Below are 17952 nucleotides of genomic sequence, written 5' to 3'. Positions count from 1 at the left end.
TTTTGGTCCTTGAAGTTGACTCCCATTTTCGTTATAACCCCCAGAATGTAGGTTTGGTTTTATGGCTTTAAATCTAGTAATAGTAAAATGTTGATATTTTTTCGATTGAATTAATTATAACAGGAAATTTTAGAAATATTTTATGCCAAAACAATATTCTAAAGAGCTTTTGTTATTCTGAAAATTGGATTTTTTCGCTTTTTAACCCCAGAATGTAGGTGAAAAGATTCGGTTGCTGAGAGCGAAATTTCAGTATTCATCGGAAATTTTTGTACTCTTAGTGAAATTCATACTTTAGAAATATACTCTGACAAAAAATTAACAAAGATATTAATTTTATCGTGCTACAAATGATGAAAAGTAAAAGAAAGGACGAAAAGAAGAGACAAGAAAGTTGTTTTTATTTTGTAGGTTGAAGATTCTGTGTTAAAATATGTGAATAATGTAACAACACCCCTGCCTCGCAGCCCCGGTGGAACTATTCCCACATCGGGTCAAAACATTTCTACTAAATTCCCGATGGGGATAGAAATTCTATTGTTCCAAACTTAGGCAAATTTTCTGATTGGGCTGGGGTCCCAGCGGGTCTGGGACACGTCGTAAAAGCTTAAAATACCAACATTAATCATCTCTCAGGTTATACTTTCATGTTATGAAAGTACAACAAAAAAGTTTTATATAATTTGACAGACTTTTTATGTCGGGTTATGAAGGCTCCCAAATTGTAGGTCAACTAACCCCAAAAGGTAGGTCAAACATTTTCGTTAAAATATCTAACTTTGAACAATAAATATTGAAATGGACTATTTTCCACATTTCTTTAGTTGATTAGGAATAAGAAAATACCCTATCATCATAACTTAATTCCAATAGATTTCGATTTAGAAAGGATTTATTTAAAAAATCTCTCAATTCGAGTAGTATCCAATCAACTTCGATTCAGATTTTCGCCTGAAAAAATAAATTCAAGTTAAAATTTTATGTCTAGAAATAATCAGTAATATGTAACAGTATGCTCTGAAACAACTTTTTATGAAGTTGAACTATCGTTAGGGCTACCATGCTAAAAAATGAGAAACCTACATTCTCGGGGTTTACTACATTCTCGGGGTCAGGTGCTGTATATAAAATCAAAAATGGCTGACAAAATAAATTACGTATCGGAAAATACCACTCCTAAAGATATATCATGACCATATAGAAAAAAAAGGAGGAAAGGAAAAAATAAGGCTTATAAAATTAATAGTGTAATGTTTAATAAAAACTGTGGAATGCTGAATCAAAGGAGAAATTAATACAACGGGTTTTATTTTGATATTAAAATGACACAGGAGGTATCCTTTGTCAGGTGATAATGAATACCTACCATTTTAAAATGACTTGTTTTTACATAGCGGAATGAAAAGTTCGTAATAATCGATTGATTTTATCCTTGAAAACTTAATGGATGGCTTATTCGCACGACTTTAGTTCACCGTAGACGGTCGCACGAGCTTGACGCGACGTCTTAGAGTAGAGTTCGTGGGTGGCTGACTGGCTTGGCTTAAGTGAATGTATATAATTGTTAGGTTTTTTAGTTGAGGCTTCATTATTGCTTTTACTCTTTACTACCATAGAGTAAGAGATAACGAAATGATTATATTTTATGATTATATTGGAGGGCTTTCATTTACAAAATGGATCAAATATTCGGAAATTTAAATCATGATTTTAGATACGCTTGGTTTTTTATCCCAAATTTTTTGATTGAATCTATTTTTATCTTGAAAAGTTATACTTGGTGGTATAATGTTATGATTTTTTGAAATATGATCAAACCTGGGGTCTAAATTGAAACATTGGTTGCAGTGCCGTAGGAAGCATTTCCATATTGGGGGGGCTGAAGTTTAGTGACACCACGAGGGCCAACCATGGTTTGGCCCGAGGGGAAAAATTTTGAAAATTTGAGCTCTAGATTGCTTGAAAATGCACTCAATTGTGACAATTATGACAAATTAAAAAAGAAAAACTTTGCATTTTGCAAAATAACCATTTTTGAGAAAATTATTGGGGGGGCATAGCCCCCCTTGCCCCCCCAGTTGCTACGGCACTGGGTTGTAATGATCAATTATTTTTCTATGATGCTATAATTTGTCCAAATGTCCTTGGATGGATTGACCCTATGTCATTGAAATTATTTCTTTTGTATCTTTAGAACAAGAATTATACTTAGCACAAATTCACACGAAGAACTGCAACTAAGTAAAACACGACATAAAAAATTCATAAAAATCTGAAAACACCCACGGCACAAAAGCAGAAGCAAGAAGAAAAGCAATCAAAGAAAACAATACAGAAAAAGATTCAAAGATTCTTATTGGTTTAAATTATTGGCATTAATTATTTTGAAGAAGATGCATAAATTATTTATTTTATTGATTTTGATCGCCATCGCTACCTCTTTGGTGGAAGGAAGAAGACCCAGAATACCCAGAAGAAAACGTCAACACCATGGTAAGTTTTTGGTTAAAACATTGTTATTTTTATCAGGGTCATCGAGGCAAATCTTAAAAGGATTTCGGTTAAAACATCCTTAACCGAGGTTGGATAATCGAGATGAATAATGAAATATCGATGCGTTTAATAATTTTTAAACGTTCACCTTGGAAGCGGGCACATAACGTTTTTTCTACGTCTAGTTGACCCCCGTTGGTCTGGCAACTTGGTGATTGCTTGAAATTTTAATTAAATCACAGCGAAGAAACCATAAAATCAGTTAGTTGTAAAAGGATAAAAAAAGAAAACTTGACCCTAAATGAGTGTGGGCATGAAACCGTAAAAATATTGTAAGATTTGTTAATCTTGTTATTTTCTATGGCAAGTTTGTTTGACATACGTGACATCCATATAGATATCTCTATGATATGTACCATATCATAGAGATAACCAGATTCCATAACCAAAGAACCCATTCGATAGTGGCATTTTAATAAGATTGCTAATCGTAACATTAGGGAGAATATTAAATTGAAAAAGTTTGTAATACCTTCTTAAGTAGATATGATAGGATGTCTTTTTAATGCGTTCTGAAATTGATACAAAGATCAGGGTAATCCTGTTAATATCAGTTGTTATTTTATCATTTTATCGCTGAGACAGGATATTTGACCAATAAAAGATCTCGGCTTGACTTGCTGATTTTAGGCTCCACCCATCCAATTTTCTTTCGTTTTGGAAAATGCGAAAATGAGATTAAAAGAGCTCAGGAGCAGGATATGATATAGATAGATACGAGCCCTCCGAATGCATTCGGGATTGGTCCTACCCACTAAGGAGCAGGTATCACGGCGCTGACAGACACTGCGACTTGACAGACGCGAGCTACCAAGCCATGGCGTATACCATGACACTCGAACGACACTGGGAGAGCGGTGTTCACGCGAGGCCGAGCCTTATGGGTGCCACGGGAGGTCAAAATGTCTGTCTAACCTACACTACTCTTGTATCAGAGTAATGAAGCAGGATATGAAACCAATCTTATTAAAAGATTGTGACATTTAATTTGATGCTGTTTTTTTCTTGGATTACTATGATATTTGGACACAATCATAGATAGATTTAATAAAACATCCTTTAATTCTATATTCAATGTGCTTGGCAGGTCGAATTAAAGAAACACTCTCTAATTCGACGTCCTACCATTCGATAATATTGAAAGCCATAGTCAATGAGAAACGCTCAATTATTCGATATGCTCCCTTATTCGATGAAAATGCCTTGAAAATCGAATTATGGAGTAACAACTGTAAAAGGATCAGTCTGTAGCTCCGTGTAAATCCCTGATATGGATTTTCATCTCAGTAGATAGCTGTTTCGATTTATTGTAAAGAAACGTCACAAAGTCTTCAGCGACCATAACAAAATAACAAATCAAATTTAAACAACAATTTCAAATCGGATCACAATGCTCAAAATCGGGATTATCTAAGTCAAGGTACTGTGTATCGTAAAGAAATTTACATTTTTTTTATCAAATCTAGGATTGCGCGCAGTCAAACTAGGAGCAAACAATATCAAAACAGTGTATTGAATATTTTCATAATACTCTTTCAGAATCTGTGCAGAGGGATCATGTTAAACAGTTAACTGGGCATTTTTTTAATTGGTTTTACTTGCTGGTTTTATAAGCCAATCACGTCAAAGAGGCATTTCAAAAATTATTAAAACAACTTCGTAATTGTTTTTGATTATCACGACTTTAAAGGGCAAACATTTATGGTCGGTTATAAATAGTGCATGCCTAATAACCAATGCTAATTTTTAAATACTTTTGCAAATCTAAAACCCACCCATTTTTAAGAGCTTAATGGTCGATTATAGTGAAGCTAAAATCTTGCAGAAAAATAACCCAGCAATTGACATTGACAACCAAAATTCTAAAGAAGGCCACAGCAAGGGTGCAACACCCTCTCATCTATCAATTAAACAAATTATCTAAGCCAACCCAAAATTAGTAGGGTCTTTCATATATAAAACACAGTTTGAATTGTAGAGCTTGAGAATATACAAACCAAAATTGGGCGTTCTGAATATTACATGAATGTCGGAAATAAAATCACATCTTTTGAGAGATCTAAACTGTTTAATTTTTTTTGAAAACTAAAGAATTTCCATAAAATTTCAAATTTTTGAAAAAGTACTTGAACATTTTTCGAAAAAAAAACCATAGATCCCCGAGAAACTTAAATTTAACCTTGAGATAACAAATTTTTTTTCTTCTTTTAGATCATAATTACAAGCCATCCTTCATCAAAAGCCCTCTCATTTTGGAACGTCATGAAAACACGAAAGAAGGCTTCCTATTGGATGATATCAGTCAATACGCGAAAGACGACGAAGGCGATCAACTCTTGTACAAATTAGATGTAGCGGGCGAAGAAATTTGTACAATCGGTTTGACAGATGGGAAATTGAGGCTGAAAATTCGACCTGATAGAGAGGTTAGTAAAGCTCTATTTTTCTTACTTCATTGATTGGGTTCATTGCATACGAGATTAGACTAGACGAGATTTTTTTCGTAACCTGAAAGTGTTGGTGCGTGATTTGTGACATTACAAAAATAGTGTATCGTTACCCAAAGAAAATCAAATATAAATAGCATGCTCCAAAAAATTCAATTGAAACAATAGAAGATTCCTTCGAGTAACTCATATAGAGGTCTCGGTCAGAATAACACCCTCCTACTACTATATAAAGCGTGCCAATTAAGGTATGCCAAGTTTTGCGAAAATAAAAAGCATGGGTACTAATGTACATATCAATAACATGGAGATAAACATACTCCTAAAAAGTATCAAACTGCGATATAAAAATGCAGAACTATAATAGAGCTCGCTGCTAAAGCTTTTCAAATTTCTGAAGCATTTTTTAATACAAAAACAAAGTAATATAATCTTGGTTAGAAAAACAAACAGTCCAGGAAACAACAGATTCCGTAAGGGAAAACTAGATCTTTAAGGTGGTCCATGCTTATCTTAGGGCAAACACCCACTTAGATTAGGGACTTTGGTTTTCTATGGCCAATCGTCATTGCCTCCTTATTCTTATAAAAGATTTTCCTCCCGAACACCTATTACCAGTATAAAAGGAAGAAAATCTAAGTGCTCAAAAGCTTTTTCATTGCATTCGCAGTAGGGTATATAGATTACCTATATAATTTTCCTACTACTCACTGCCAAGCATATTTACATACAAATTGCTTATCCTTGAATACTCTTTTGATTGAAAACGGTAGGGCAGTTATCTGAGGAATGCCTTAATTTTTTAGCTTGTATGATGGAGAGCTTAATAGTTTCCTTATAAGGAATAAAGATTAAAGAAATGCTCTTCATCATAGTTCCGCATTAGTGTAGCCTTGCTATCAAACCGTGGGAAAGGATTAGATCAAAATAAAATTTTCATAATACGAAAACTTCTCAAAGGTATATATGTTTTTAAATGTTCAAAATGCTTTTTAATGAAAAATACCTCTAAAACGTAGTTTTTAAGAAGTTCTAATGAATCAAAGGTGGTTCCTAATCGATACGTTGTACTTCATTCAGAATACGATTTCATTAGTTAATCAAAATATTCGTTGCTTTTATAAGAACATCAAAAAATTTTGAAGCCTTATGATGTCCTTAACTTTTTGAGATTTGAGCCTAAAAATGTTCTTAACATGTTCTTATTTTCGCCATTTTTTGAGTCTTTTTTCCAGCCTTCTTAACTTGTTCTTAGGATTTTGGCCTTCGAAGCCTTTTGTTCTTATATAGTTTGTTTTTATAAGAAACGTGTACATTACAGTCCAGTAGACTTGCTACGCTTCAAGTATCCATGATTGACTAAGAACCTAAACCTATAGAGTCGAAATCATTTTTGCCTAAATAGAACCTCAACCTTAGATTTCGTGACAAGCCAGCTGGCACACAATGTTGTTTCAACGTTCATCTAACGTTATATGGACGTTGTGAACGTTAGATGAACGTTGAAACAACGTTGTGTGCCAGCTGGGAAGCTATTAGTATCATTCAGATAAGACTTTACAAATTAAGCTAATCAGCATAGGATTAAGTTTTAAGTCGTTTTAATCTTTCCCTCACGTTTTAAAATGGCGGAAAATGCCGTAAACAGTACAAACATTACTAGTAACTAGAGCATTATGTAATATGACATAATCAAAGCTTGGTGGTATATAAAATATGCGTGATAACGTATACCCTTAGTGCATATAATTATTCACTGTTCCATCTGTTATGTTCAAAAGTAGTCCCAAATTTAACATTCAGTTTACAATTTGATTGGCATATCATTCAAATAATCCCGATCTTCCGTTTTTAGCAAAAAGAAGAATACCGATTCCAAGTCATTGTTTCCGATTCGTTCGAAGGAGGTTACGATCGTGAAGCTTTCCTCGATGTTTATCTTTATATCCTCGATGAAAATGACAATAAACCGATTTTCAAGAATACACCTTATCATGTGGATGTCTCAGAGGTAAATATCGGGGTAATCGGGATAAAACGCATGGCTTTGGTAAATTGAAATACTATTTACCATGTTAATATCTCGGAGTAAAAGATCGGGATAATCGTATTAGTATTTAATAAATTTTGGGAACGTTAAGCTGCTATTTTCGATTCGAGTTGTCAATGAAAAATCTTGAGCTTATAGCCGACAATATTGGAATGAAATTGTCATTTTAAAGAAAAGTCGATTGCGAGTGGAAGCTGTTTCACTTCATTCAAGCTCATTTAATACTTTGGTCTATAAGTTTTAGGGAGCATTAAGTTAACTTAATTTCCCTTTTAGGCTACATCAATCGGTAAAACATTAATTCGCATCTTTGCTTCGGACAAGGATGCCGGACGTAACAAAGATATCCGTTATGTTTTCCGCAATAAGAACGGTGAAGACCCAGAAGAATTTGAGTTAGTACCGAACACTGGCGAATTGAAATTACGGGCACCCCTTAATTACGAGAAAAAGACATCGTATACTTTGGAAGTTATGGCTATGGTACGTATCCAAAAGATTTAAATACTTACCCAGCTGATACATTGTTTCAACATTAACCTAATGTTATATGGACATTGTGAACAATAGATTAACGTTAAAACAACGTAACGTTAAAACAACGTTTTGAGCCAGCTTGGCAATCATCATTACTGGCATCATCGACATTTTCCTAAAAAAATGATAAAGATTGTTTGGAATTGGATTCTAGTTTTCCATTTCCGTAAATCTGTTTGTGTCCTATGCAATCATATGATAAGGAATATTAACACATTTCCATGTATGTGACTTTTTGGTTCTCAGAGTACTTTAGGATCACCAAAGATCTGCGTATCTGAAATCATAGTCATAGGTTTACTGTCTATTGACTATGCTACAAATTCTACAAATTCTAAATACAACTTCTTTTGCTATAATGAAGCATTGTAAATAATTTAAGAAATTTTATTTCAAACATTTCTATGATATCAATATATATTTCCTTCTAGGATTCGGGATCTCCAGCCCTCAGCGAACAAACCAAAGTTGTGATCAACGTTATTGATGTCGATGATATGAAACCATTCTTCGTGCTACACCAGCATAATAAAGAAATCAGAGAAAACCAACCTATCGGTAGCCAGGTTGCTATTGTTAGTGCGCGCGATGGTGATAAAGGAATCAACGCAGAAATCAGCTATGCTATTGTAGCAGGTAAGGACCGATCTTAATTTAAAAATATTTGTAAAAAAACACCTGAAGTTTATGAAATATTTGATAAAATAACCGAACAGCTTAGATACTTATGGGAGTTATGCTTAAGGATGAATATTTTAGGATAAATATTGTTTTAAGGAGATTGACGAATCACCAAAAGTGATTATAACTCGAGCATAGAATCCTTTCCAGTTACAAAGCTTACAACTGTAACATAATTGTGAAACAGGTACAACTTTAAACAGCCACAGTTTATTAACTTTTGTATCACTTGTTTCCTCAGGTGATGAATACGGCTTATTCAAAATTGACCGCAAAACTGGTAACGTGACAGTTAAAGGAGTCTTGGACCGAGAATACTACCCAAAATTCACTTTACAAATCGAAGCATACGAAGCGGACAATGTTGATTCGTACGCGCGGATTAATTTGAATATCAAATTGAAGGATGAGAATGATAATCGACCAAAATTCGAGAACGATCATTATTCCTTTGAGTTGGATGAAGATAAAAATGAAATCAGCCCTGATCGAATTATTTCAAGAGATATCAAGGCTTATGATGATGACGTCACGGTGAGTCACTTTTTTATGATTGAAGTTTCATAGTTTTATTCTGTGGAAAGTTTGTCCTATTCGTCGAGTTCAAGCCCATAGTTCTTGAAACTCGAAATTGTATTATAGTGCCTATTTGTTTTATATATGACATGTCTGACCTATTTCAACTTAAGACTTTTTAAGCCTTTTTCTTGTTGGATATATTAATCATTTTTATCATTTTTATTTTTTTCTAGTGGAAGAATAATTTCATTACATACTGGATGGATGAGAACGAATATTTTGAAATCCTCTCCGAAGCTGGAACCTTGATTCAAAAAGGTGATCTGAGACGACAAGACAAAGATCACTTCAAATTCTTTGTAAGTAGAATATGTCATACGTTAAAACAACGTCCATTTAACGTAGTTCAATGTTCATCTAATATTTTGAGAATAACTTCACTTCTAAGCACGATTAAAATATTTCATTTTCTTCTTTTTGCAGGTTTACGCTACCGAACGAGAGACAAGCGAAAGATACACAGATAAAACTGAAATTGATATCCACTTAAATCGAAGCAAACGCCGACCAAAGGTGATCAACGGTTACGGAGAAATTTCTGGGGCGTCAGGGGGCGGAACCTACTCAAACGCTCGTAGAGACTATGTGAATAAATACCTGTTCACTGTGGTGTTATTTTTGTGCACGTTATTCGCATTACGCACGCAGCTGTAAAGTAATGGTTTCAGAGGATGGCATTTAGTTTGGTTGATGTTAAAAAGAAAACTAGGCATGCGTGTGGATGGAAAAAAAATGGCGGGAAACTAACGTTCTTTGTTCCTAACACCCTTTTCTCTTGGACAAAAGAAGGGGGATTCTATAAAAATGAAAATTATTGAAGAAATCCAAAACAAATGTAAATAATATGTATATTTTAAAGACTGGAATTTCCTCAACAATATTCTGCAGACCAACGCAATACCGTTACCACAGCAGCAGGCACTGTTAATGGCGCGCCGAGCGCGTTTTAATTTATTTTGGACAGTTTTCAGTTGAAGAAAGAAGCAAACATCACGCGCATTATTGACAAAAATTATTAACCACATCTTGAAGGGGTAATAACAATAATTTATTGAAACATGCAAATACAGCTTTTACAATCAAAATTACTATTCAAAAGATTGTGAAAAAATGAGCACTTGTAATGTTTATGCTACACTATGTTATGCAGAAAAAGCACAGATGGCAATCCCGCATCGCAAATCTTGCTGAAACACGCAGCACAATTATGGTGTAAATGTATGCACCTTTCGTGAGCTGGTGACCACATTATAAAAATGGACGACATTATTGGGTAATGTGAATAGAGCTTTAGTGAAAAATAGAACACTTTGTATGAAAGAGTATCCTTTAGGCACTTGTTACAAGTTGAAACTTTTTACTCCGGACGATTCAAATATCGGACACCATTATGGAACAAAACAGTGTTGATGTATTTTTGTTCCTTTAAAAGTTAATTGTATTGTATTTTATTTATTTACTTAAAAGTACAGGAGCATTAAAAATCTTTGAAAAAATGTAGCTAGCCCTAAGTGCTACGATTTGAAAATGGATAATTAATGAAACCAGAATTCTCAATCAAGTTGCAAAATTTTCAAAACTTGTAGATTTTCATTTTGTTCAATTCATCCTTACTTTGTTATAAGTGTTAAGGTATACTACACCTTTTCGACCGTAGCCACCAATTGCCGCACGGGCATCTTTTGTCCGTTTTACCACCCTAAAACCGTCCCAGTCTTTTTTTCGCACCTATAGACAATAGAAAATGGTGTAAAAAAAGGATTGGATCGAGTTTAGGGGTTTAATTAAATAATAAAGTGGCACGCGCCTGACCGCGTGACTATGGTGGGCTATGGTCGAAAAGGTGTATTGTGTTCAAAATATCACGTGCTCAAAATATCACGTGTTCAAAATATCACGTGTTTGAAATCACTGTATTGTTGTATTGTTACTTTTTGTCACGTGTTATATTTTTTTTCAAAGAAAAAGAATTTAAAGATTAAAATAATTATTGTAAATGAAATATAATATATCAATATATTTAGGTTTTTAGAAACAAAAAAAAAATTATCAATAAAAAAAAAATATTCGAATCTGCTTTCAAATATTGAGTCCCAAAGAAATACTTCAACTTAATAGTCTCATTGCAAAATGGGTTCAATCTTCAAGCGAATGGATTTTTCTAATTCGATCTTCAAAATTAGAGAAAGATTCGGATTATAGAGAGTATTTTACGTGGCTTTTCCCTTGAGGGGAACTGAAAATTAGTTTGAAATTCACTGTACATGTTTTTTTTTATATAAGAACCAACTATATATGAACGTAAGGCTTTCATGGCCAAAATGCTAAGAACAAGTTAAGAACATTTTAAGGCCTTGTAGACTCTAAAACACCGAATTTCTTAGGAAAATGGACTAAAATACTCACAAAATGAGGAAAATAAGAACATCTTAAGAACAATTTTAGGCTTAAAATTCAAGAACATCAAAAGGCTTCACAATTTTGGATGTTCTTATAAAAAAAACGTGTTCTTATGTTTCCGTCGTCTCAACAACACTTTCAATTGCTGTATCCACATCTGTCCGACAATTTGTTGATTCGCAATCATTATTATTCTCGGACGAACATTCAGATTTTGAATCATTTAAAATCATTTTAAATTTGACGCCATTGTTATGCGTATGGTTTGACGGCGTCTCCGAATAAATACGGTGCCTGATTGACGTGAAGCGCGACACGACACTATTGCATACGTTCTTGTGTTCCTTTGGCGTCGCACTATCGTCTGCTTTATCACCGGTAAACAGAATCTTTAACTTACGCCCAAAGAGTCCAAATAGGGTCGTATAACCAAGCACGATGGCTAATCCACTCATAAGGTATTCTCGAACAAATTCCAATCTCCAAGGTACTGTTAGAAAGAAGGCTGGTAAAAATACAGACCAGATAACACATGTTATGTATAATGTAACACCAATGTCTTTTGCTTCGTTAAAGTTTTTAGGGAAATGTCTTGTTTTGAATGCGAGGAAGGTACACGACACCATGAACACTACAGATATGATAAGATTCAACAACATTAAGATCGGGCTTGAATCGCCTTTGCATTTCAGTAAAATTCGGGTACGTTCAGGATTTACTTCTAGTTCGGGGTTCGGTGTTTTGGAGGCGAAAAAGACACTTGATAATAAAATTTGAACAGCTGTTATACCACACAAGATAACAATTTGTGATTGCGGGCTGATTAAATTCGGTGGTTGAGCGGTCCGCTTCCCGTGCAGGAAAATACGGTAGATACGATTTGTCTTCAGGAATAGGGGTGCGTAACAGGTAAGGAAGGCGAGTCCAGGCAATATACCACGTGCTACACACGCTGCACTTGACGGTTTAGTTAAGACCGTAAACGGTATGATAAAGGTTAAGAAGATACCAAATAGCATGATATAGAAGAGATCGCGTCCGGACGCGCGAACAAGTTTATGGTCATTAAAACGTACGAAAATCAAAGCTACGAAAACGACTGATATTGCACCGAGAACTGATAGAAAACTGAATACGATGGAAGGGATATCACTTAACACGCCAATCCATATTTGAGGTAACATGACACATTGATTGTTGACTTGTTTTTCAGTCATTGCACATTGGGAGCATGTTCCGTTGATTGAGATATGATGCTCAGGACAAGGGCTACATGTGAAACAGCACGAACGTTTTGCAAAATTAGCATATGGGACACGGTAATGTCCAGGTTTACAAGGTGGGCTACATACAATATTAGTTAAGTTCTTAACGATGTGAGAATTCATCAAATTGAAACTTGATTTGAAACGTTCGTCGTTTTCTTGGACACCGAGAAAAAAATTTGATAGGCTTGAACCTGTTGTTGATGAAAATCCACGTTTACGATTTCTGACTCTCCGTTTTTTCCATTGTCCTATCAAAATGTTTTTATTTTCGTTACCGTAGTAAAAGACATCATAGCGAACGTATTTTGAAATATCTTTGAAATCACCGAAATCGGTCGCATTATAGTTAACATTCGCAAAGGCTCGATGTAGGTCAAGTGTACCGTCATTGAAAGTAACGTTTTTTAATGATTCAAAAACTTTCTCGAAATATTTTTCTGTTGAACTCGGATATAAACCTTGCGAGCATGTCTTACTTCCACCTTCATGGTTCACTCCGCAATACTTCTGAACAATACTTCTTGTGGCGCAGGCAAAAGCATAAACCGCTGAAATTATCGTATGTGTTGACACGTCTTTCAGGAACTCAACATCGGTCATTTTTTCATTCCCGGTACATGTGGGGCGTTTGAATTTATTTGGGGCGGAAGCATTTAATACACAATTAAAATGTTGTTCCCAAAAATTTCGAAAATAACTCTTGTTTCGTTTACCAGGGGTTAAAGCTTTGAAATATTCTTCGAATTGAGAGTTAGGGTAATTATATAAATCAAGACTTAACATCCCAAGTGCTGCCTCTTCGTTTCCTCGAATGACTTCATCATAGTGCAAACAACCAAGGACACAGAATAATAAAAAACGTTTTTCAAGTTTGAGTTTTGTGACGGCTTTTAAGATATTCATGGAGTCTTTGATATTGGTGAAGAGAAGTAGGACACGGGCACTTTCGTCTTCGTCGACGGCTTCTAGAATGTCTTTATAACGTTGTTGATTTGTGTTACGTGGTAAATCGTATATGTTGCCTAAACATATCTTCATTTTGATAATCTCTTGCGTAAAGTAACGTGCGTCTCTTTCTCCGTCATAACCGTAAGATGAGATTATACTTACATAATTCCAACGTAATGTTTTTACAACGTCCACTAAAGCTTGGATACGGAAAGTATTGGACGGAACTGTGCGATACGTATAACTTGACTCTCCAGAGACTCGCGGGAAATCACTAAACGTCGCGCCGTAAGAAATTACGGATATACCGAAAGGGACGGATAATAAATCCGTCACGTATGACGTTTCTGAAGAATGAGGACCGACTAGGAATAGATAATCTTCTAAGAACAGATCTTTAACAATATCAGATATCTCATAAACTTTTGTATCGGATATATCATGAAATCTGTTAAACCCGAATCGGTATCCATGGAGAAATTTTCGGTTTTTCTGATTCACCTGACGTATTGCAAATCTCAGTGCTTCGATCATGATTGTTCCGGTCTTTGAGACGCGCCCGTAACGATCGTTCCGTATGGATACCAACCCGGTTATCGGAAAAGTGTCATTATCTATAACGAAAAGGAAAGAGTATCTCAGTGCGCGCAAAAATCTCAACTTTTCAGGAACTTTTTTATATTAGTGATTTTAAATTAGTAGGGGCAAACCTTTAGGACTCGTGACATCTTTTATGTGACGCAACCAAACCTGGTCAATTTCAAAGAATGAATGAAGTACTAAAATAGTTTTTCGCAAGAGGGGTTTTCTGCTAAGGCCTAGGGAAATTTTTTAGGACTCAAAAACTGACACCACAGGCAAAATCCCTTGACTGGAAATGACCTCAAAACACAACTTTTACGTCAATTAGGACCAAAAGTTACAGCCTTCCTTCTAAGGTGGACCGAGAATGGAGAAAATGAAACCATTCAATTACTAGTAGCAAAAATATATTTGCGGACCAACCATTCTTACCTATGAATTTGACACTTTGGACATTCCCTACATATTGAAACACACCGATAATGACAACGATTGCAATCGGTAAAACTTCTTTTATTCTTCTCCATGACATTTCTACCATCTTGGATGACCAATCACAACCTTGGCAAAGTTTTATTTTGTTATACCTGTGAATATTTTTCAATAAATTATTCATAGTTTCAAAATCGCACTTTTCGAAAAAATGATATTTCTAGAGTTGATATTTAACGTGGATTACTGGGCAAATCTAGGACTTTCGCTTGTTTTCAAAGAATCTACCGGTTACCCGGTTTGGCAATCTATGCATTGAGTTTCAAGCCCGAAGGGCTAGATGCGAAACTTTAACCCTTCTTAGGCAAGAGAAATTGAAGCCACCTATTTCCCATCTAAAACGCGCATAAAACGCGCCGTAATCATAACGACGGATTGTATCCTTTGTTTTGGAAAACTACATTTTTTGAAATCTAGCGATATATTTTACTTTCAATCCGGTGTTTGTGTAAAAACTACGCGCGGGCGTTCTGCATGGGAAATAAGTGGTTTCATTTACCATCCAGGAGTCTCACCTCTAGCCCTTCGGGCTTGAAACTCAATGAATCTATGAGCTGAATGGAACATTTGAGAAGCCGGGGTTCGAACCAGGAATCCCTGGTTTCAGGAGCTGACGCCCTGACCATTCGACCATTGCTCCACTTTCAACCCCAGCAAGTAATAAATACTAGATCTACACTTTATAAATGCACTAAAGGCCGGTCTTCACTTTCGAGTGAAATAGGCAACAGTTTTTTTCTCAACCTTTTTTGCCTGAAGAGAAGATTACGTCATAAAAAAGTCTCGCGCAAGCAAAAAAAAAAAGTTGAAGGAAGTTCAACTTCTTTTAACCGTTACGTTAATTTTGACCAATGGAATTGCTTCATTTTTCAACCAACCAATGACCTTACAAAAACGTTAAAATTTTATCGCTCATTTCGCGCGAAAGTGGAGACCAGAGCCTTAAATGTCTTACAAACCCATAAACAGTGTTATCAATCAATATTTCAATATATAGTGGAGTCTCCATAACTCGAACACACGCGGGGAACACAAATTTGTTCGAGTTAATGAAATTTCGAGTTATGGAGTAACGCATTGTTAACTGAAGAGACCATGAAACTTGTTCGAGTTAAGGAGACATATATGAGTTATAGAGGTTTGAGATAAAGAGACTCCATTGTATTCTAAAATTTCTTCAGCTCCCGTTGATGTAGCAAGAGAATTTCTTTTGAAGTACTTTATTTTATTTGTGTGTAAAATAACCCAATCTCCTGTTGCTCATCATATTCGAGAAAAATAAAATTAATTTAAAGCGAAAATTAATTAGGAAAATATATTATTATCTTACTCGGCGATTCTATTTAAAGTTTCACAACAAGGTGTGGAAATGCAATTTATTATAAGAAAATTCTATGACAGGCCCCTCTTCATGAAAAAATGTCCACTCTCGCCAGTTTGTATACTTACGACAGAAATTAAAGAATACCATTCAAACACCCATGTATCACAAAACCCGGTGGGACCCTCTATAATTTCAGCCCCACTGGGAAATTGGCTTTCATTTCATTTTTACTTACCTTATCAGCCCTTTTTACACCGGCCCTTATTGGCGTTATTTTTGGGCTCGTGGTGTAATAAGGGCCGGCGTGAAAAGGGCCGGCGTCAAAAGGGCCGATTAGGTATGAAAAACTTAATCCTTTAAAAGATGGGGTAACCTATTCAACATTACATTACTCTTAAACGTTAAGATCTTCCCATTTAAATATTGAAATTTTAAATTTACCACTGTGTTTCGATTTCTTTTCAATTCGTTCGAAATATAAATCTAATTTCCTCCAAGGCAAAAACCATAGTTGCCGCTCACGGTGTTAATAGAACTACCTGCACTCATGACAACGTTTTTCCAACCAAAAACTATTCAGAATCTGCTTATAATTAAAAAGAAAGTCTCTAATGTTCTTAATTTTTCAAAATTATATCCCTATAGAAAGAGACAAGAAAATATTTTCATTTAAGGAGGTTAGCCCCAAAAGTTCGTAAACAAGTGACAAAATCTATCTTTGAAAAGACCTTTTCCTAAAGTAAGTTCAACCATTATAACCATTTTTGAAAATAAAATAGAAAAGTTACAATAAACATTTTCGAAATGTTAACCTCAAATTTCATGGGAGAAAAACCTTTTTTCGTTTCATTATAATAAAACGTTAGTGAATTAGGAGACCAAAAAACTGATGATGTTTCGACCGTAATAAGTCTCAAATTTGCAGAATAGACGTCTTCTTAAAACCCTAGGCCTATTGTATCGCGGAAAGACCTTACTTTTCTTTAAGAGATGATCTAAGCTTAGAGATTCCAAAATTTGTCATTCTAATGGCGCCCCATGATTAGGGATAATCTTGTCTATAGATGAAATAAAGTCAATTTTGAACGATTATTGAAGTTTTTAAAGAATTTTACATTTCCCAAAACCTGGGGTCTTACAACTATTTTATCTTCGACCATCACGGGTAACTATAATGGAGTTTATCTAAGGAATCCTATATTTACTAAAAATAAACAAAAAGAACGACACATTTCATAAAAAGCGACAAATTTCGCCGTCGTATTTGTCCACCCCTACGCGAATTCATTCCTCTTTGTTTATCACGGGAATTAACTACATATGGTTTAAAGAATAACAAATTACTTACGCATGCGTGTTACAATGCAGGATCCTTTAGAGGAACAGACTGTATACTAAGTATAACAAGACTTTACACAGTGATAGCCAATCAAGGTTCAGTTTGTCAGAGAATAAGAGTATACATGACAACTGGTACAGTATCTTGTGCTGAAGCTGTGGGTCCCTTAAAACAATATATATTCAGCAATATAAATTCATAGAATTTCTGTTCAACTATCTTCTATATATGAGTTCCCCGGGGGGGGGGGGATACTAGGGTGGGCGAATGAGGGGTATGTGCAGACGGGACCTCCGAAAACCGACCCTTAGAGAGACTGATTTTTGCTGAAAAGGTGACCCTTAGAGAGACTTTTTGAATTTTTTTTTTTCGATTTTTGAAAAAAGTTATACCCTTAGAGAGACTTTATTACAGTTTTGTCTCTGGAAATCAAAAAACTTTCTAAAAATCCTGAATTTTCCGACCCTTAGAGAGACTAATTTAAAACCTTCTGATTTTTCCGGCCCTTACAGAGACTTTGAAATGTGAAAAAACCGACCCTTACCGTCCGCACATACCCATCATCCATTTTTGCCTAAGTACCCCCCCCCCCCGGATGAGTGCTTATTCAAAACATTGAAATCGTTTCGTAACAAAATGTAAGCTCGAAAAATGAAAAACCTGGAGTATCTTTTCTATATTGAATGAAAATCTTTCTTCATGTTGCCATCTAAATGGAGTTTATTTACACCTCTTTGGCGGTGCATCTTGCC

General features: G+C 35.1%; 2 protein-coding genes across 2 annotated transcripts; one reads left to right on the top strand and one right to left on the bottom strand.

The window, feature by feature from the left end:
• Nucleotides 1-2192: 2192 nt before the first annotated feature.
• LOC136822615 (protocadherin alpha-5-like) lies at nt 2193-10239 on the top strand. Its single transcript, XM_067078886.1, has 8 exons — nt 2193-2493; nt 4765-4979; nt 6856-7011; nt 7327-7533; nt 8019-8223; nt 8510-8802; nt 9021-9146; nt 9271-10239. Exons 1-8 carry the CDS (start codon nt 2394-2396, stop codon nt 9499-9501), a joined length of 1533 nt encoding a protein of 510 aa, XP_066934987.1. The 5' UTR covers nt 2193-2393; the 3' UTR covers nt 9502-10239.
• Nucleotides 10240-11204: 965 nt separating this feature from the next.
• Nucleotides 11205-14628, bottom strand: LOC136822606 (metabotropic glutamate receptor 7-like). Its single transcript, XM_067078874.1, has 2 exons — nt 14478-14628; nt 11205-14077 (listed from the first exon to the last, which is right to left on the bottom strand). Exons 1-2 carry the CDS (start codon nt 14584-14586, stop codon nt 11358-11360), a joined length of 2829 nt encoding a protein of 942 aa, XP_066934975.1. The 5' UTR covers nt 14587-14628; the 3' UTR covers nt 11205-11357.
• Between the last annotated feature and the right edge of the window lie 3324 nt (nt 14629-17952).

The sequence above is a fragment of the Clytia hemisphaerica genome, unplaced genomic scaffold (assembly GCF_902728285.1).
Source record: "Clytia hemisphaerica strain Z4C2 unplaced genomic scaffold, Clytia hemisphaerica genome assembly, whole genome shotgun sequence".
NCBI lineage: Eukaryota > Metazoa > Cnidaria > Hydrozoa > Leptothecata > Clytiidae > Clytia > Clytia hemisphaerica.
Note: the sequence above shows the minus strand (reverse complement) of the source record. Positions and strands in the feature narration are given on the sequence as shown.